Source organism: Carassius carassius, chromosome 46 (genome assembly GCF_963082965.1).
Source record: "Carassius carassius chromosome 46, fCarCar2.1, whole genome shotgun sequence".
Classification (NCBI taxonomy): Eukaryota; Metazoa; Chordata; class Actinopteri; order Cypriniformes; family Cyprinidae; genus Carassius; species Carassius carassius.
The window spans coordinates 3,958,411-3,979,441 of record NC_081800.1 but is presented as its reverse complement, the minus strand read 5'-3'; the positions used below and the strand labels follow the sequence as shown (position 1 = coordinate 3,979,441).

Sequence of the window (21,031 nt, the reverse complement as noted above, 5' to 3'; positions counted from 1 at the left end):
CATAAATTAAGAGTTTAGTGGTTTTAAGAAGGTCTTGAAGTAAACATCAGGTTTTAAACGGCACAATGTTTTTTCAAAGATGCAAAATAAGATCCAATGTCCTTATGTCATCTGAAATATTTAAAAGAAAATATCTTACATCTGAGTAAAGAAATGTTTTAAACTTAATCTTCAATGCAACAGTACAACCAGAGGAAAAAAAATAACAAACAAAAAAACTTTAAAAACCTATACAAATGCATAGTTCCACATAATGTGCAAAATTACTGCCAAGAGTGTGCATTTTTCACTGGCCTGCTTACTATTTTCAGACATAAATACTGATTAATTATACAAAGACAGTCTTTTCAATTATATGAAAGCCCTGACTCCCCCCACTGGTACATCATGTACAAAGAACAATAACATCTTCATCAACAGTTAGAGATTGAGTTTAACCTCTGCACTGTGATTCCACTTTATTATAGTCAATGCACCTGATGGATTTTCTTTGTCCTTAAAGACCTCATGAAATCGATTGACAGGTTCAATACTCTTTCCTGTTCAGACGTATTTGCTATTGAAACAGGAAGTTGGAGCGGGACATACTGATTTCACAGGGTCTTCGCTTGAAGTCTATTCTTTTGCAAAGATTTAAATGTAATGTAGCGATTAAATATTTTGCAGTCATCAACAACAAAGTCACACATGGACCCAATTTGTTATAAATAACATTATAAATGCGTTGCTGTTACATTGGCCTCATCCTCTATAGTGAGTGCTGGGTTGTCATACATCTCTAAACTCTTATCCTTGGTTTTCATGTCATCCTTCTCTTCATCCTTCTCTTTTTCTTTGCAGCACTTGCAGCAGCAGCAGCAGCGAGTCCTGCAGAAGGTCATGCCGCTGGTCACCACTTTGTCCCAGGGTTTGAAGGAGTGCAGCGGTTTGGGCAGGAAGTCCCAGTTGCGGAGGAATGATGGCAGGAAACGTGGGCAGCGTTTCTGCATAATGTTCACTATGATCACAAAGATCACAAAGACCAACACGGGCACTCCGACCCCCACCAAGACCTGCCACCCCGCGATGGAGAGGCCAAGGACTGACAGCGGGAAGAGGAGGAAGCACAGGATGAGGTACAGCGCAGCGAACCAGCGGTACTTGGCAGTGCGGTTGCCCAGGGCTTTGGCCAATCTGATAGGGATGCGTGTGAAGGGGATGGGATACCAGAGCAGGATACCGCTGATGTTGAAGAAGAAGTGACAGAGAGAAATCTGGAAGAAAACACAAATGATAGTCTTTAATCTACAATCACAGTAATAAGATAAAGTCAAAGGAAAATAAGTGCAGTAACAAACCTGTAGAGAGTTGGCCAGTGTCTCTCCAGGACTGGCGAGAGCAGCTAGAAGAGCAGTGGTGGTGGTGCCAATGTTGGAGCCCAGAGTGAGTGGATATGCCCTCTCAAGGCTAATGACACCAATACCTGAACAGAGAGAAAATCACTGCAATAAGCATAATATACAGCATGCAAATACTAGATAAAGCTGGTTGGAGGGGATGCACAGATGTGCTGGCTGTGATGTCACATCATGAATATTAATTTGGTTATACATTTGATCTTTTACTGTTTTTTTTTTAAATAGTCTGTGAAGATGAGTTGGAAGTTAATCATCAAATACATCAATGTAATCAATAACTTAGTGATTATAAATAATCTAAATTACAAATACAAATCGCACACAGTGTCTAATTTGTTCTTATTAAATACACTACTATTCAAAAGTTTGGGAGTGGGATTATATTCAAGTCTCTTCTGCTCACTAAGGCTGCATTTATTTAATAAGAAATAAAGTCAAAACTATAATATTGCTAAATATTATTACAATTTAAAATGACTGATTTCTGTTCGAACACATTTTAAAATGTAATTTATTTCTGTGACCAAAGCTGAATTTTCAGCATCATTACTCCATTCTTCAGTATCACATGATCTTCAGAAATCATTTGAATATGATGATTTGCTGCTCAATATACTTTTCTGTTATTATCAGTGTATTACTAGCATTTAGTTCAAAAGCCGTTCAAAAAGCATTTTTATAAATAATATTAATATAAATTCATGTAAACTTTTATTCAGCAAGGATGCATTAAAGCATGTATTCATTTCTTAAAGTCAAACAAACAAAAAAAACTTGTTGACCCCAACAGTAGTGGTGTATTTACACAGTGATTAAAATCAACAATCATCCGATTCTGTAGGACATTCTGGGATTGTCTTTTCCAAGAGGGATACATGCAATACCTTAAAATGCTACATAAAAAGTCTAGGTAGGCTTATTCTATTGAGTTAACCATAATATGTTTTAACCTTCAACAATTTAGTAACCAGTCCAATCAATCAGGGTTCCTTACTGACCGACTAGTGGAGTGATGGCTGAGGTGAAGACAGAGCTGCTCTGGACAATGAAGGTCATTCCGGCTCCAACAAGGATGGCAATGTATCCAGTGACCCAGGCGAAGGGGAAGGGGAAATCTGGCAACAGTCAAAGCCGTATTAGAAAGGTCATGGACAGTACATTTAGTACATGGATTTATTCCTGATATTAAGTGATAGTTGCATTAAAACTCCTCACAAATCATTGGCTAAAATGCAAGTACAGTATGTGAGGAGTTAAGAGCATGTACCTGAGTATGGTCTGAAACCAACAGCACATGCACATAAAAACACACACACATCTGTGGCACTCAGACACACACAGGCTCATATAATGTTCCTGTTCAGCTCATCAGACAGCAGGACTGGAACACCTGCGCCGACTATCATATGACAGGATACATGCTAACACACTTCCAGCAAGTGCTACGCCTACAGGAATGAGATAAGATTGAACTCCGGGAAGGGTGGGGAATTGCCACATGTCTGTTTTTAGTTCAAGGTCAGATATTGTCTACATGTTTTTTTGTCTCCAACTTTCAACTTAAAAGTTTAGTGTTGATACACATTGTCACAAAGAGTGTGTATCAGAGGTTAATGTTAGCAATTAGCAGCAGAGCTTATCAGCAGAGGATACATCTCCCATGTTGACTCACCAGTGTTGAGCACTTTTTTGATGACGACCGCCACCTGACCCTTCAACATGGAGTTCAGCAGCTTGACGATCAGAATCAGGCAGGTACAGAGGGCCAGCAACGACAGAGCCAACAAAATCAAGCCCACCGCTAGGTCAGGTAGATTAGCGTACACAAACATGTGAGAACCTGAAGAGAGAGCGATGAGGATGACTTTGTCAGGACTTACATAAATTATAAATCAACGCACATGAAACTTCTGTAAATGTAGTGTCCAGTGTTCCTGCTGGTGATGGTCAGGTGTAGTCTGAAGGTTTTAGAGTAGGGGTGTCCAAACCTGTTCCTAGAGGACGACCTACTTGCTCAGTTCAGTTCCAGCCCAGCTGTCTGCAGTTATCAAGAGCTCCTGAAGATCTTAATTAGCTGGATAAGTTGTGCTTGATCAGGACTGGAGCTGCACTTCACAAGAAGGTAGGTGTCTAGGAACAGGATTGTGCAACCCTCTTTTAGTGCAGGGGTGTCCAGACTCGGTCCTGTCCTGCAGAGTTCAGCTCCAACCAGTGGTGTTATGTAATGATGTAAAACTACTTTGTTACAGTAATTAAGTATTTTTGGGGAGTATCTATACTTTCCTTGAGTTTTTACATTTCAGGCTACTTTTACTTTTACTCCTCTACAATTCCTAATTAAAATGTATACTTTTACTTTACTTTTACACATTTCCCCTAAGTATATTCATTACTTACTACAATAGTCAGAAGAAGACGGACTGCAAGAAACCAGGTTTGATGAATCAGTGGTCTGGCGTTTGCAAGTTAGACTCCTAAAAACACTTTTTCTCACGAGCAAGCAAGTGCGCGCCTCGCACAACTGCGGATGATTTCATTTTCAACTCAAGTCGAGTCTGAGGTGTGTGATACAGTATATCTGTGATAATATGGTAAGTGTTATTGTAATGATGTGCCACCAGATATCACCGAACACACAGAGTGCATGCACATTGATTTATTAGTATATTAAAACTCAAAATTCCAGGCATTCTAAATTGTAGACGGCAAAAATCCTTCTGTATGCTTTTTATATTTATAGAATTTCATGTAGGCCTAGTTAACTTAATCTATATCACACAAAGAGTACCGGTTTTCTGCAGATGCATGAACATTAACTTGCATAAAATAATACTTTTATGCAAGTTAATAAAGCTAAAGATGACTTACATTTTAGAAATAATATTGCTTGTTTTTTTCCACATTTTGCCAACGAAAATAGTTCCAAAACAGATCACAGCACTATTTTGCATCTCTGAGCAATGGATGGTGTTTACTTATTGAATGAATCAGCTTTTTGAACAAATCGGTTGATTAAATGATTCAGTGATTCACTCATTAACACAGTTGCTTTGTTTCTGAATGAATCAGCCGTTTAAATAAATTGGTTGAATCTCAACTCACTCATTAACATTCACTTGTTGTCACCTACTGGCGGTTTTAATTTCACAATTCAACCTTTTTTCATGTTTAAAATTATTTCAAATATTTCAAATATTTTCAACGTTTTATGTTAAAAACAAAACATAAGGTCTATTTATACATCTGTATCTGCAGTTTAAATGCATATCCCCTCTGAGATACATAAACTGTGTAAATAAATGCTATTTCAGATGCAGATTCCAGAAATGTTTTCTTATGTTGGAATGAAAGACACTAAGTACCGGATGAAGTGCTTCTTATTCTGACCCAAATACTTTTTGTACTAAAGTACAATAAATATCACATACTTTAAGACCTTTACTCATGTAATATTCCAAACGGTGACTTCAACTTCTACCAAAGTCATTTTCTGGTGAGATATCTGTACTTTTACTTGAGTATGACTTTCAGGTACTTTATACACCACTGGCTCCAACCCTAATCAAACACACCTGAACTAGCTAATCAAGGTCTAGGCATACTAGAATCTTCCAGAGGGAGCTAAGCTCTGCAGGACCACGTTTGGAGACCCAGATTTTTTTTTTTTTTTGGTTTGTCATTTATCAGATGTAAAACCAGCAAACCTGATAAATTACCTTTTATTTCTTTAATATATTATCTGCAGGTGCAGTTTATACATATATAAAAATAAGTGTAGATTTAAGATTTGAAGTGCACTAAAAGTGCACAATTAATACAATTAATACACACTTCTACAATGGAAATGCTGCAGTGTTTGCAGGGTCAAAGCAAACAATGCTAGCTTTTGTTTTGCAAGAGTAAGATTATCAATAAAGATAATTTACAATGCTTTATTCGTCTGCCTAAGCAAACATTGCTAAAACTTTATCATCATGTAATAATTAGCTGATTACACTCTGATTACAAAGTCAATGCACATTTGCTACTAATTTCTAAAGAGTAATTTTTGTGACTCTTGCAGTATTATTTGAATAAGCTATTACTTTAAACATGCTGCAGACTGTGTCATTGATGTAAATCACAGAATGAAAGATAAAGAAATCACTGCTGTACTGGCTGGTTAACTTTTGGTGCTATATTCACGTTATAGTTTATGCATATACAATTAAGAGTTTATATTAAGATTGTTTTAAGTTTACTTAAATCAGTTATGTTTTTCAAAGCTTATAAAATGTTAAAAATAATGGCTTTCAATAATGTTCTGTTATGTTGAATAGCTATAATTAATTACTTGAATTGAGGGAAAATTGTGTTTAAAAGAGTCATCAGCAGCAGTATCGGCATCTATGATATGGCGTTTATTAATAACAGGCTACTTAGTAAAAAGATGCCATTAAACACATTTAAAATATGCCACCTTTATGTTATTTCAACATTAATTTGGAGATTCAATTTGAAATCATAACATAAATACATTATATTAATAAGCAAATAATTGTGATTAATTACAGGTTTTTTTGTTTGTTTTTTGAATCGAGCTCTACTATTTTTGTCAGATTACTAACAAAGCTTTATGCAAATAGTTATATGCTGATTCTGGTTAAAAATCTCAATTAAGTGGAGCAAATAATATTGCAAATCTTAAAAGATACAGAGGGCTATTTTCAGATATTAAGTACACCTTGATCATTATGCTTGCTTTGAGATTGCGATCATTGCTATTACTACATCAAACCACGCAAATCACACTCAATAGCTGCAGTTGCTTGCTTTATTTGATAGTTAAAACATTTTTTTTAAATGGTTGCACCAGGGTCAGTAAAAAAAAACCATGGAAGGAAAAAAAGTGCAAAAGGTGTAAAAAACTAAACTAAAACAAATTAATTTTAAGATAAATAAATAAATGACACTTACAATTTTTTCTGACACTGTTTAAATAGCATAAAAATAGTATAAATGGGTGATATATATGTAGATGCCTTTATCTTTTAAGAAATGGGCATCAACAAATTTGGGGGTCCTTGGCATTAAAGATTTAAAAACCTGCGACATAATATACCAACAATGATCTTCAAATTCTCAGTCGAGGAGCTGCTGAATGGTGCATCTTGAAAGAGCATACTCTTTCACAGTTGACGGACTACAGAATGATTACATACTCAAACCCACTGAACCAAGTCAAGGCTGGAATTTCAACATGCGATCTAACTACTTGCATTGATTTAAATCACTCGAATTCATACCCAGAGCAAAAGCCCTGCTGCCAAACTGGCAAAGGCTCTTTGTTCAGGTGCACTGGCCTCAGGTGCCCGAGGCTGTCATGAAGAATAGCCCTATTGAAAAGGTAGAGTAGATGGATGGGATGGGGGGGGGGGGGGGTGAAGCTCAGCATTTAAGAGAAGCCATTGTACTCATGGAGGTTAGAGCGAATGGCGATCGGTGGCTTAAGAGCTGAAATAAGTCAACTATGTAAGGAAGACGGGAAATGGATTGATATTAGGCTTCAGCTTCTGTTGATTCGGGAAGTTCCTGCGCTGGTTGCTACAAGAGCCACAAAGAAAGCAGAGGCACTTACATTTGTTCAAGTTGATGGTTTCCGTTTGGTTCTCTTGAGTCCAGATCTGGCCGTCCTCCTCCCAGCAGAGGGCGTCAGGCGTGCAGTTTGCGAATCCAGGGACCGTTATATTCACGAGGTTCTGAAATGGACAAAAATACATCTGCCTAAACCTTTCATGACAGAGAGAAAATGAAGCTTTTGTCCTGGCTATCACTGAATAAATACGTTAATTTAACAGAAATATACACAATAATAATGGCGCAGAAATAAACTTATCTTAGCATTATGCTAACACCACAAGCTATTGGGAGTTAAAATGTGCTGCACTCAATGAACCCACTTTCAGATTCTCACCGTGACCTTTTTTGTTTTACACCAGATCTTAATCAGACTTTTGTTTCGGGCTGCTGGGTCTCCAGTGGCGATGTCACGGATCACAGAGGTGTCCAGCTGGAAAAAAAGGAAAAAGATTCTCAAAGAAAATACATGTGCTACAGCAGAGAGCAAAGCGGGTGTTTAAAGATCAATTTCTCTAGTTTAAGTATTTTTTGTTTTATTTTTAACTCTACTTTTGCAAAATAAAGAATGTGCATCAATGTGTTTTTGGCTACAGTTTTTATTTATGAATTGTTGTTTATTCTAATTGAAAATGTAAAATACTGTCGTATTTAAGTGAATTCTGTACTCTTCCAGATAAAAACACCGTTATGACAAAATTCACATCTCAGCAAATGCCCTTGTAAACAGTTGGTTTGAGAAAAAAATAAAATAAAAAGTTAGTGTCAGTATATTTGATCTGTGCATTAGGTCTTAAAGTGACAGCAGCCTAAAAAACCAGCTTCTGTCAAATGTTAATTTATAGGACAATAACAATGACACAGTGGATCTTATGTGATCAGCTGCATGATACAGTTCCATTTGGATGCTGTTGAATAGTAAAACAGATCCACTGATCTCACCTCAATGATGTTTTTGGTGAGGGGTTCGGTGATGACCTTTAACAGGTCTGGAGCATCTGCACCCGTCTGGATGTTAAAGGAATCAATTATAAGTTTGGTGAGTCTGTAGAGGTATCCTGAAGCCACCTCCAGAGGCAACAGCACCAGGACAGACAGCCAGTTAAAGAAGTCATGGACCGTAGCTCCAGCAAATGCCCTGAGGCGCACAGAATCAATGACAAAACCCATTTCTAAAAGGTTCAACTCAAGTTCCTTCATCAGAAAGTAAATTCAAAGTAACTGAAAAAATGCTAGATCAACTTTTGCACCACTCAATGACTCAATGCTTTCCATGACTGCATGGATACAAAACTAACTCCTTAGTTGGTTTTACCTGCGAAACTCGTTGCGGTCTCCCGCTTGCATCACAGCCACGATGGTGTTTGTCACAGAAGTGCCGATGTTAGCACCCATGATGATTGGCACTGCAGACTTCACCTCCAACACTGTAATTTACAATGAAATATAATATATACATTTTTTTAAGAAGTCTAGACTTCTCTCCAAAGGTGCATTTATTTAGTCAAAAAGAGTAAAAAAAATATTTATTTAGGAATTTATTTAAAACTGAAATAATTTGTAACATTATAAATGTATTTACCATCACATTTGTTTAAATGAATGTATTCTTGCTGAAAATCTATAATAATTTCTTTAAAAAAAGAATACGGACCCCAAAATTTTGAACTGTAGTGAGTGAACAATATAAGCCAATACATGTAAAATAGAAAAATAAGACAGAATCAATCTGAATGTGATAGAATGCGCACACATTCATTTTCAAGGGTGAAATCAGGTAGAAGTGACTTAAGGTAACAACAATTTTACAGCACATTTTACAGAGGATTTTGATTTTCAATCAGTTACAATTTGTGCTACTGTTCTTACATGTAAGTGCTTATCATGAGGGATGAAATATCTGTGTAAATATGAGTCACACACACACACAGAGAAACTCACATCCAGACGACACCATGCTGACCACAATGGAGGACGAGGTGCTTGAGCTTTGAACCAGAACCGTGACCAGGACTCCAATCACCAGGCCAGCCACAGGGTTCGACAGAACCGCATTGTCCTGGAAGATATCACCAGCTGCCTTCCCTGAGCACAATGACAAAACCAGCAAACCATGCTATTTGTGTCCATAGCACCTCCGTTTCTGCTCAGAGACAACCACACTCCATTATACATTAACCATGTTAAACCGATTTCATATGATAAGGCACCGTTGTTTGAAGTAGGCAAGGCAAGGCAAAGCAAGTTTATTTATATAGCACATTTCGTACACAATGGTAATTCAAAGTGCTTTACATAAAAGAAATTAAAATAATAATGAAGAAAAATAATAACAAGAATAAAACAAGCAAAAACTTTTAAAGTTATTAAAAAATTTACTTATTTAAAATGAATTTAAAACAGTTAGAAAATGATTTTACAAAATAAATTTAAAAAACAGTGAAAATATAGTGCAATCAGTTCGGACATTGCACAGTGCTCATTCAATAAATGCACAGCTAAACAGATGAGTTTTAAGTCTAGATTTAAATGTGACTAGTGTTTTAGCACATCTGATCTCTTCTGGAAGCTGATTCCAACTGCGGGCGGCATGGTAACTAAAGGAGGACTCCCCTTGTTTTGTGTGAACCCTTGGTATTTCTAACTGACTCGACCCTAATGATCTGAGTGGTCGGTTAGGCTTATATTCAGTGAGCATATCTGAAATATATTTCGGTCCTAGGTCATTTAGTAACTTATATATGAGTAAAAGTACTTTAAAATCCATACTAAATGTAACTGGAAGCCAGTGTAAGGTCCTGAGGACTGGTGTGATATGCTCAGATTTTCTGGTTCTAGTCAGAATCCTGGCAGCAGCGTTCTGGATGAGCTGCAGCTGTCTAATGGTCTTTTTGGGAAGGCCGGTAAGGAGCCCATTACAGTCGTGCCAAAAGTTTTGAGAATTACATAAATATTAGTTTTCAAAAAGATTGCTGCTAAACTGCTTTTAGATCTTTGTTTCAGTTGTTTCTGTGATTTACTGAAATATAATTACAAGCACTTCATACGTTTCAAAGGCTTTTATCGCCAATTACATGACATTTATGCAAAGAGTCAGTATTTGCAGTGTTGGCCCTTCTTTTTCAGGACCTCTGCAATTCGACTGGGCATGCTCTCAATCAACTTCTGGGCCAAATCCTGACTGATAGCAACCCATTCTTTCATAATCACTTCTTGGAGTTTGTCAGAATTAGTGGGGTTTTGTTTGTCCACCCACCTCTTGAGGATTGACCACAAGTTCTCAATGGGATTAAGATCTGGGGAGTTTCCAGGCCATGGACCCAAAATTTCAACATTCTGGTCCCCGAGCCACTTAGTTATTACTTTTGCCTTATGGCACGGTGCTCCATCGTGCTGGAAAATGCATTGTTCTTCACCAAACTGTTGTTGGTTTGTTGGAAGAAGTTGCTGTTGGAGGGTGTTTTGGTACCATTCTTTATTCATGGCTGTGTTTTTGGGCAGAATTGTGAGTGAGCCCACTTGCTTTGATGAGAAGCAACCCCACACTTGAATGGTGTCAGGATGCTTTACTGTTGGCATGACACAGGACTGATGGTAGTGCTCACCTTTTCTTCTCCGGACAAGCCTTTTTCCAGATGCCCCAAACAATCGGAAAGGGGCTTCATTGGAGAATATGACTTTGCCCCAGTCCTCAGCAGTCCATTCACTATACTTTCTGCAGAAGATCAATCTGTCCCTGATGTTTTTTTTGGAGAGAAGTGGCTTCTTTGCTGCCCTTCTTGACACCAGGCCATCTTCCAAAAGTCTTGGCCTCACTGTGCGTGCAGATGCGCTCACACCTGCCTGCTGCCATTCCTGAGCAAGCTCTGCACTGGAGGCACTCCGATCCTGCAGCTGAATCCTCTTTAGGAGACGATCCTGGCGCTTGCTGGACTTTCTTGGACGCCCTGAAGCCTTCTTTACAAGAATTGAACCTCTTTCCTTGAAGTTCTTAATGATCCTATAAATTGTTGATTTAGGTGCAATCTTAGTAGCCACAATATCCTTGCCTGTGAAGCCATTTTTATGCAACGCAATGATGGCTGCACAAGTTTCTTTGCAGGTCACCATGGTTAACAATGGAAGAACAATGATTTCAAGCATCACCCTCCTTTTATGCTGATTTAGTTACTGCTTTGACATGACTACTGAAACTAAGGTCTGTCTCCAGAATCACACCAAGATTCCTGACTTGATTTTTAGTTGTTTGACCCCTAAAGTCAAGGTATGCATTCACCTTGAACACTTTATCTGTGTTTCCAAATGCAATGACTTCAGTTTTTTCCTTGTTTAACTAAAGAAAGTTTTGGCACATCCAACTATTAATTTCATCAATGCATTGGCAGAGGGAGTCAATGGGGCTGTAGTCATTTGGAGATAAGGCTAGGTAAATCTGGGTATCATCAGCATAGCTGTGATAGGCAATTTGGTTCTTTCTCATTATTTGACTTAGTGGGAGCATACAGGCTAAACAAGAGCGGTGCAAGATTTGACCCTTGTGGGACTCCGCATGTCATGGACGTCCACTTAGACTTATGCTCTCCGATACTCACATAATACCCTCTCCCTTCTAAGTATGACCTGAACCATTTGAGTACCATCGCAGAAAGCCCGACCCAGTTTTCCAGTCTCTCTAGTAGTATGTTATGATCGACAGTGTCAAACGCAGCACTGAGATCTAGCAATACAAGCACCGATATTTTGCCAGAGTCACAATTTAAGCAAATATCATTTATTATCTTAATAAGTGCTGTCTCTGTGCTGTGATGCGGTCGAAAACCAGATTGAAAATTATCCAGGTATCCATTTGAGTTTAAGTATTCGTTCAGCTGATTAAAAACTCTCTTTTCCAAATGGTGTTATCAAGATTGCTCTTTTTCAGGAGGGGCTTAACAACTGCAGTTTTTAAGGAGTTTGGAAATGTCCCAGAAAGAAGTGAGGCGTTCACCACTTCTAAAAGATCTGCTTCTAAGCAGTTAAGCACACTTTTGAAAAAAGATGTGGGAAGTGTGTCAAGATAGCAGGTTGATGATTTTAGGTGCTGCACTATGTCTTCCAGAAATTTGTTATCAATTGCTTCAAAAATAGACATAGTATCTTTTTGATATTGTGGCCTAATCTGTCTGACCTCTGCATTACTTGAGGATGTGCTAATCGCCTTCCTGATATTGATGATCTTCTCAGAAAAGAAGGATGCAAACTCATTGCATTTGCTGTCTGAGAGCATTTCACTGGGAATCTGACTTGGGGGGTTGTCAGTCTCTCAACAGTGGCAAAAAGAGTATGAGTGTTATTTAAGTTACTGTTTATAAGGTTTGAAAAGAAATTCTGTCTAGCTGTGGCTAGTTTCACATTAAAAGCATGAAGGTTGTCTTTATAGATGCTATAGTAAATTTCAAGTTTTGTCTTCCGCCACATCTGCTCTGCTTTTTTGCATTGTCTTTTCATAGTCTGAACTGCTGTTGATCTTCTTCAAACTGATTTCTGTCTGTTTTCTTACTGACTATTATTGGAGCAATATCATCAATAAAATTCTTAACTTTTGAGTTAAAGGAATCAAGGAGAGTATCAACAGAGTCTGAAGAAATGCTTGGTGTTAAAGATATAGACTCAAAAAATAGTACACTTGTGTTCTCATTAATGCATCTCCTTCTGACAGAGACCGATCTAGATTCAGTTGTAGCAGACAGCAAAATATCAAAGAAAATACAGAAGTGATCAGATAGTGCTATGTCCTTAATAACAATTGATGAAATGTTTAGACCCCTACTGATGATTAAGTCTAGAGTGTGTCCACCTTTGTGGGTGGGTCCATGCACATGCTGAGTCAAGTCAAAAGTGTTTAGAACCATTATCATTTCTTTTGTAGTTTTGTTTTCTGCATTATCTATGTGAATATTAAAATCCCCTGCAATAGCAAAACAGTCAAACTCTGAGGAAATCATTGATAACATTTCTGTGACCTCTTCAAAAAGGCTGGAGAGTATTTTGGAGGCCTGTAAATAATAATAAACAGAATGCGTGGAGCACCTTTCAGCACAATCCCTAGATATTCAAAAGACAAGTACTGACCAAATGACACTTGCTTGCATTGATAGACATCTTTAAATAGAGCAGCTACACCCCCACCTCTCCTAACAGTCCTGCATACACTCATGTAAGTGATGTTAGGAGGGGCTGCTTCATTAAAGACTGTTGCATTGCAGCTGTCGTCAAGCCATGTTTCGTTTAGAAACATAAAATCCAGATTGTTTGTGGTTATAAAGTAATTGATTAGAAATGATTTATTTTTTATTGAGCGAATGTTTAAAGATGCTAAGTTGATGGCTGTGCTTTGTGTCTTTCCATCAATCTCAGTTTGATGCATAATAGGCCGCAGATTAGATGAGTTTGCCCTTCGGCTTGAGATGGCCTTAGACTTTCTATCACGTAATAAAACTGAAATAGAGAAAGCTACAGGCACACTGGGTTCCCGCTTGTTCTCTAGGCATTTGTGAATGTTGCTGTTATTATAGCGGGGACCCGACACATATCACTGAGAGCTGCTATCAGTTGTTTTTGATTCACCTTCAGCAGATAGAGGGTTTGGGCCCTGGCATTGAGGCAGTGGTCGAAGAGATCTCGCAGGAGCAGGGAACACTGGCTTTGATGGTTGTGTTTTTGCCGTGTTTTTGTTGATATCTGCGGGCTTGCAGCAAATGAGTGAGAGAGTTTAGTCCCAGCATACACCAATTCCTCCATTTTTTGTGAAAAGCACAGAAGTGGAGATGATGGAGAAAGGGATAATGTGTCTGGTGAGATGGGCTGTGTCTCTGGTGTTTCCGGTGGCTGTGATATGTTGTACTGGCTTCCCTGGCTGTTTTCCAGAAAGTCATCCCTGGGTGGTGAATCTTGTAGCTGTTTTGATACATCACAGTCTGTCTGTGAGGAGCTCTGTGGGCAGGGCTCAGCCGGGATAGTGTCTATCAACAGTGCTTGTTTTGGCTGCATGGTGTTATCAGTGTCCTTGTGGGATATGTCAACCACATGATGACTTGGACCCGGTGTGTGTGTGCTGAATGGATTGACACACTCTGCTGAAGGATGATGGAGGGAAAAGTAGATATTGTCCTTAAACACTCTAGCACCAAGTTTGTTTGGGTGGAGGCCATCCGGTTTAAACAATTGTCTATGGCCCCAGAAAAAAGATTGAAGTTGTCGATGAAATTCACTCCTTTTATACTGCAAGATCTTTGTAGCCATGTGTTCAGTCCAAGCATCCGTGAAAACATATTTGTTCCCCTTGCTGGGAGTGGTCCACTGATGAACGACTGAAATTTGAGTCTTCGAAGTGTTTCAAAGTGTTCACTGAAGTCCTTCTTAAGGAGTTCTGACTGCTTTTTCCGAATATCATTCTTCCCCACATGGATGATGATTCGATTTGCAGTCTTGTGCTTCATCAGAATGTTCTGAAGTTCCTTGTTCACATCAGAGACCATTGCTTGAGGAAGGCAGCATGTTGTTGTAGTCCTGCTACGGATGTTTCTGATAACAGAGTCACCCACTATCAGAGTCCTTGGCTCGGCTGCGCTCTGAGCTGAATGCCACTGTCTGCTCGACCTTGAGCGCCTGTTAGTAGTGGTGTTAGCTGCTGGCAGATCCAATAGATGTTTATCACATTTGGGGATTCCTCACCCACATTCATTAATGCTTCAAATCTGTTCTCAAGATGTATAGGGGGTGGTTGAATGCCAGTATTCACAAGCCTTGTCATAGTCGAATCTGGGGTAGAGGAAGCTACGGCAGCAATACGAGAAACTCGTGACAATTTAATGTCTCGTGTTCCTTTGGGTCTCACTCCCTGTTTGTGCCATCGTTTAGTGTGGCAATCAGTTTCGGCTTGTTCCTCTACACTTGGTATAAACTGTTGAGATTCAGAGGATTCATGGGACTCACCGTCTGTATGCTGAGAGGGTCCATGACGATTAAGTGTTCCGTCTGTTTTGGAAGTCCAGCAAGTAACTTTGTTTCAAGAATCACAATCCTTTGTAGAAGTTTGCAGCAGTTCATGCAACAAGTAGATCCAACAGGAGGCATTTTTTCTCTCTTCTGTTTGAATGTAGGCAGTTGTTTTCCCGTCTCCGTAATGTAAGCTGCTGGCAGTGGGAGGTAAAGTTTTCTTTTTGTAGTATTATTCCAGTCCCAAAGAGTTTTTAGTTTTAGCGTTTGTGCCAAAAATCTGTTGTTTGAGCACTGTGCTGATCTGCTGATGTAGAAATCTTAGAAAAATCAGAGAAAAGTACAGAAATAAGAAGCAAAGCGCAGAGCAATAAGCTAGAACGTCCGAACGGTAGCAAAGCCGGAAGCCAAGGGTACATGATCAATGGTGACCTGCAAAAAATCATTTACTTGTCAACATATAGTTTCTAAAGTTAAAAATAGGATTTCTTGTACGTTTCGATGGTTGTTTAGCTTTATAGTATAGGCAAGTACTACAGAATATAGTCTAGTAAAGTATAGTAGTATAAAGTTAAAATAAATTTCTGATAAAAAAGTTCTAACACTATTGTAGACATTGCTGTGATTACACCAGCATTGTAGGAAAAAAAAATACCTCAGCACTTTCAAGCAAAAGGAATTTTCAAATTCAAATTAAAAATTCAAATAAATTATTTAAAATATTCACACTCCAATTCAAATAAAAAAGCTAAAAAATGCATAACATCAAGCTGTAAACTGAAATCATATTTCTTTTCCCCTAAACACCCGCTTCCACAGAGGAAGATCTTGCTTCTACAGCACTGCCTGTTTTAGCCCCACCCACCAATTCTACATCACTGCCTGTTTTAGCCCCACCCACCAGTTCTATATCACTGCCTGTTTAGCGCCGCCCACCAATTCTATATCACGGACTGTTTAGCCCCACCCACCAATTCTACATCACTGCCTGTTTAGCCCCACCCACCAATTCTACATCACTGCCTGTTTAGCCCTGCCCACCTATTCTAAATCACTGACTGTTTAGCCCCACCCACCAATTCTACATCACTGCCTGTTTAGCCCCACCCACCAATTATATATAATGGACTGTTTAGCCCCACCCACCAATTCTATATCCCTGACTGTTTAGCCCCACCCACCAATTCTACATCACTGCCTGTTTAGCCCTGCCCACCTATTCTAAATCACTGACTGTTTAGCCCCACCCACCAATTCTACATCACTGCCTGTTTAGCCCTGCCCACCAATTCTACTACACTCAGGGTTTCCCATACATTCATTAATTTGTGGCGGCCTGCAACAATATCAACGCTGACCGCCACGGATTGATTTAGATTTTAAAACTATTTAATATGGGTACAATTGTATTTTATTGTAGAGCTGCGCGCTGCTTGCTCCCTCCCTCTCACAAACTGACAACGGAGGCACACACAACTAGCCCCTCCTCTTCGAACACGATCTGAATCAAAACATGAGCATGCGTTAGTTAAAGATTGTTGCCGGTGCTTAATGCTTATTCCCCCAGCGAAGATTCCAGAATCAATCCGGAGTTGAATGGTTAGTAATGAACACTGTTGCTCAACATAACTCTGAGAAGTTAGTCTATGTTAAGCGCTGTCGCGTTTCCATTACAGATTCGTGCAAAACTTTTGTGTTTTTTTTCTTAATATCAATAAACAACTATTGCGAAATGACGGCGTTTCCATTAACCGATGTTATGCGACTAAAACGTAATTTTTTCCTCTCGCAATCAGTCATTCCAAAAATGTGTGTGTGTGTGTGTCCATCTCATCTATATATGATATATTTAACTTAATCACCACCCCCCCCCCCCTTCCCCGGTCCCCAAACACCACACCACCGCAAATAGAATATAATTCTGTGGGAAACACTGTCACTGCCTGTTTAGCCCTGCCCACCAATTCTATATCACTGACTGTTTAGCCCCACCCACCAATTCTATATCACTGACTGTTTAGCCCCACCCACCAATTCCACATGACTACCTGTTTAGTCCTGCCCACCAATTCTATATCACAAACTGTTTAGCCCCACCCACCAATTCTACATCACTGCCTGTTTAGCCCCGCCTACCGATTCACACACGTAGTGTAAATAACGAGAGAGGCAAACAGGTCCATGCAGAAATCATAAACCATAAAGATGTTCCACAGAAAACAAGATGCTGTTCAGTGTCAAGATTTGGAAAAACACATGCTCTTGAGCTTGTGAATCAGTGTACACAAACACGTATCTGCAGGTTGAATCCAGTTGTTTATTAGTCAGTTATTGACGCTTTTCTTTCCATCCATAACGTGTCCGTATCTAGTATAGCGTTGTTCCCACAGCCGTGATATAAAGCGCTGTTTCTCTGGCATTTTCAAAGGCACCAGAAATATAATACTGTGGCTTGGATTGATACACAGTCTAATGGTTTAACGAAATCCAAATTTAAACATCTTTACTGTAACAATTTTTATGGTCCTTATATTTCCTATTTAAGCCAATGGAGATGAATGAAGTTATCAAGACCACACTGATTGTAAAGCAAAACGTGATTGGCAAGAGTGAGAACGTTCTATAACTGGTCAGCGAAGTATTGCTGTTATATGATTGGCTCGAACAGATGGTGGGTGGAGTCACGTGTTTGTGGATGTCAGCATTTTGATGGTAAAAGGTTTCAAAATCCACAAACACATGCCTGCAATGCCAGACAAAGTTGTGTTTGTGGCATAAAAAGATATTGTGAATAGGATTTTTATTCGCAAATCTCATTTTATTTATTTGTGAATTTAATGTTTGTGAAACTTTAAAGGGGGGGTACAATGGGGGTTTCATGTATTCAGAGTTGTTCACATTGTTAAAGAAATGGATTCTCATGCTAAACATGGCTAAAGTTTAAAAAAAAAAAAAATTAGAAGAATGACTGAGAATTTCTGTGCCGAAAATCTTTCTTCCGGGTTGGTACAAGTTTCGGATGTTTTTTTTCGATCGTGGATCTAATGACGTAGACGAGAGCAGAACTCCTTATATGAGCATTTCTCCCGGAAGAGCGCGCACACACATTGACCAGAGGAGAGTGAGACCGCGCACATCAACGCGTTTCCTCTGGAAATGGTTGGCACCGCTGCATAGGATTTGTTCGAGAATGTCTCCAAATAACAGCATTTTTGAATGTGAGGGAAAGTTTACCATTTTCTGATTCCCCAAGGACCCAGCGTTACACGAACAGTGGATGCAGTTTGTTTTTCTGGGGCAGCAACGGAGTGTATCAAGTGTGTTTGTGTGTTCTGGTCATTTGAGGGACGAATGTTTTATAAACAAGGCCCAAGTCGATGCTGGATTTGCACATTGTTTGCTATTAAAACATGGAGCCGTCCCTGTGATAAAACACCCCATTCATGTAAGTACAATTGCATCGGATTTCTGTCTTTGGTTGGAAATCAGCACATAAATCAATATATGTTAATGGAAACAACAGGAAACATCAGTATTATAGCTCCGCTCACGGTACGCCTCCAGGAGCTCGGCTTTTTCCGGAGAGAATTGGAAAGCTGTATTTTTCTTTTATAAAAATGACCAAACTTAAGACGTTTTGGATATATGAAGGACGCAGTACTACTCTACAGGTACTCAAGATTAACATGAGATTAGGTGAAACTGTGTATGTTATGTACCCTTTAAGATTTATTTGCGGATCTCATTCTATTTATTTGTCAATATGTTTGATTTTTGTTCATCTCTTTACATTTATTAGTGGATAATAATTTATTTGGAATTATGCAACAATTCTACCTCACTGTTTAATCGAATATTAGTTTAGCACAATCACAGAGTTCTAAAAAAGGACCAACAACATTGAAAAAAGTTGGAAGTTTCAAAGAAAGTTCAAGAAAGTTTACTGCACCTCCTACAAGCTGGAAAGCGGAGCTCAGGATGTCCAGAGAGCAGACGAACACGTAGAGCAAACCCAGCAGAAGAATAAACTTCACGATAGACTTGAGAACGCGCAGAACCTTCCCCTTCGTGTCGAGATCTGCAGAACCAGATAAACACAGACAGAGAGCGTGACGCGCAGGAGTTCAGCTCGCGCCCCGCGCTTCATTCACACTGTAACACTGACCTGACCATTTCACCCCGGTATCCCGGAGCTCGGGCAGGTCCCACGGGTCCAGCTCCTCCTCCGGCTCCGACTCTTCTGTCGGCGGGTCGGGCTCGGTCGCATCTTTGCGCGCGCGGTGTGCATCTGTGGGAGAAAAGACACGCGTCTGAAGACGGACAGAAACCAGGAATAGAGGAGAGGACGGAAGTGCGCCTCTGTGTGGACGTGGTTTGGTACCGGACACGTACCGAGTTCCGCAGGCGGCGAAGCGGGATGAGTCTCAGGCAGCGGAGGCATCGTCTTCAGCCACATAAACATACAAATAACATGTTACGATCAAGCCGTTTAACAAGTAACATTTTCTTAACATTCACATTTTCACGACATAAATGCTTTGCTTTTTTTGGTGTCCCAAAAGTTTGGTAACATCTGGCAAAACGAAACTGGAAAGTAAATCGAACATCTTTTTTTCTTTCTTTCTTTGAATTACGCAGTGTTCAACACTAGTGTAATTTAACACTAAAGTAGCCTAACAAAGTAACACAAATAAAAGTAAAAAGATGTTTCTCATTGTTTCTCATTGTCATTGTGATATCATTAAAAACAATAAACAATTTAAAGTAAACAAATGTAAACGCAACCATAGTATAAAGGAAAAAAGTTATTTGTTTCACATTTAAGCAGTGATTAAAACAGAAAACACTATCTATTAAAAACTGAAAATGTAAAGGATACAAGTATAGTCTTTTCTTAGAAACAATTGTTTAAAACAATGAACAGTTTAAAGTAAAATAGTAAGCGTAGAAGTTCAAGTAAAAAGTTATTTCTTTCTCATTAAGAAAACGGTAATGAACAAATAAAGTATAATTAAATAAAAACGGAAACATAAAGGGGAAAAGTCTTTCTTTCTTTGAAAACTTTCTTGTTTAAAAACAACGAACAGTTTAATGTAAGAAAAGTGAATGTAAAGTGAAAAAAGAGCTTAGTAAAAAAAGTACAAAGTAAAAAGGTATTTCTTTCTCATTTAAAAAGCAGTGATTAAAAACAATAACATTTGAAGTAAAAAAATTCTTTCTTTCTTTCTTTCTTTCTTTCTTTCTTTCTTTCTTTCTTTCTTTCTTTCTTTCTTTCTTACTTTCTTTATTTCTTTCTTTCTTTGATCGTTGGCTCACCTGTTGTGATTGTGTTGAATTGCCCATGTGTTAATTATCTTACAAATGCACACAGCTTCTTTGTATTTGCTTAAAGAAACAATGATCAATCTGTCAGCAGATTTACGCCAATATTTATCCGTTTCCACCACACAGTTAAGCAACAGTTTGATGACAGATACAAAGCACTCCCTGACACTCATGATTCAAACTCATCGACAGTGATCACATCCTTACTAAGATACACCCAGACCACTAAAGACACTGCACTGCACTGCCCTGGAAACAGCTCAAGAGCCTCAAATCTTTGTCTTAGACATATAAAAAAGCACATATTAATTTGCTTTTGAAGTTATCAGGTAATACCAAGCATGCTTTGCCAAGCACTGAGCAGCATTATTTTAGTGTGGTTGTCCTACCTGTCCTGTGCGGTGTGTGTGTCTGCTGCTAGTCCAGTGGACATACCTGTGGAGGAGGCGCAGGTGTCTTATATACACCTGCAGCAGGACAGTCCTGCTCGTGTCACTGATCTAAAGTCCGGAGCGGGTGGAACTACACACTCACAGCGCATGCATGCAGACTCAAATATAGGCCAGTAACCAGCTCAAACAATCTGACAGAAACTCTAAATAACACACAATCCTGCAGCCATGCAGACATTTCATGCACATTAATTAATGTGGGGAAAAAAGCTTTCGCAAAATTGCATCCTGATTTTTCTGTCTGCATCAGTAAAACGTTTACTA

At 38.9% G+C, this 21,031-nt stretch overlaps 1 protein-coding gene across 1 annotated transcript; it reads right to left on the bottom strand.

Annotated features, from left to right (window-relative positions):
- Window positions 1–218: 218 nt before the first annotated feature.
- LOC132129518 (sodium-dependent phosphate transport protein 2B-like) lies at window positions 219–20,720 on the bottom strand. The gene is made up of 13 exons (XM_059541147.1): window positions 20,705–20,720; window positions 19,383–19,434; window positions 19,156–19,278; window positions 18,940–19,068; window positions 8,955–9,098; window positions 8,329–8,440; window positions 7,956–8,151; window positions 7,351–7,446; window positions 7,015–7,135; window positions 3,070–3,237; window positions 2,396–2,512; window positions 1,338–1,462; window positions 219–1,253 (listed from the first exon to the last, which is right to left on the bottom strand). Exons 2-13 carry the CDS (start codon window positions 19,429–19,431, stop codon window positions 714–716), a joined length of 1,920 nt encoding a protein of 639 aa, XP_059397130.1. The 5' UTR covers window positions 19,432–19,434; window positions 20,705–20,720; the 3' UTR covers window positions 219–713.
- Between the last annotated feature and the right edge of the window lie 311 nt (window positions 20,721–21,031).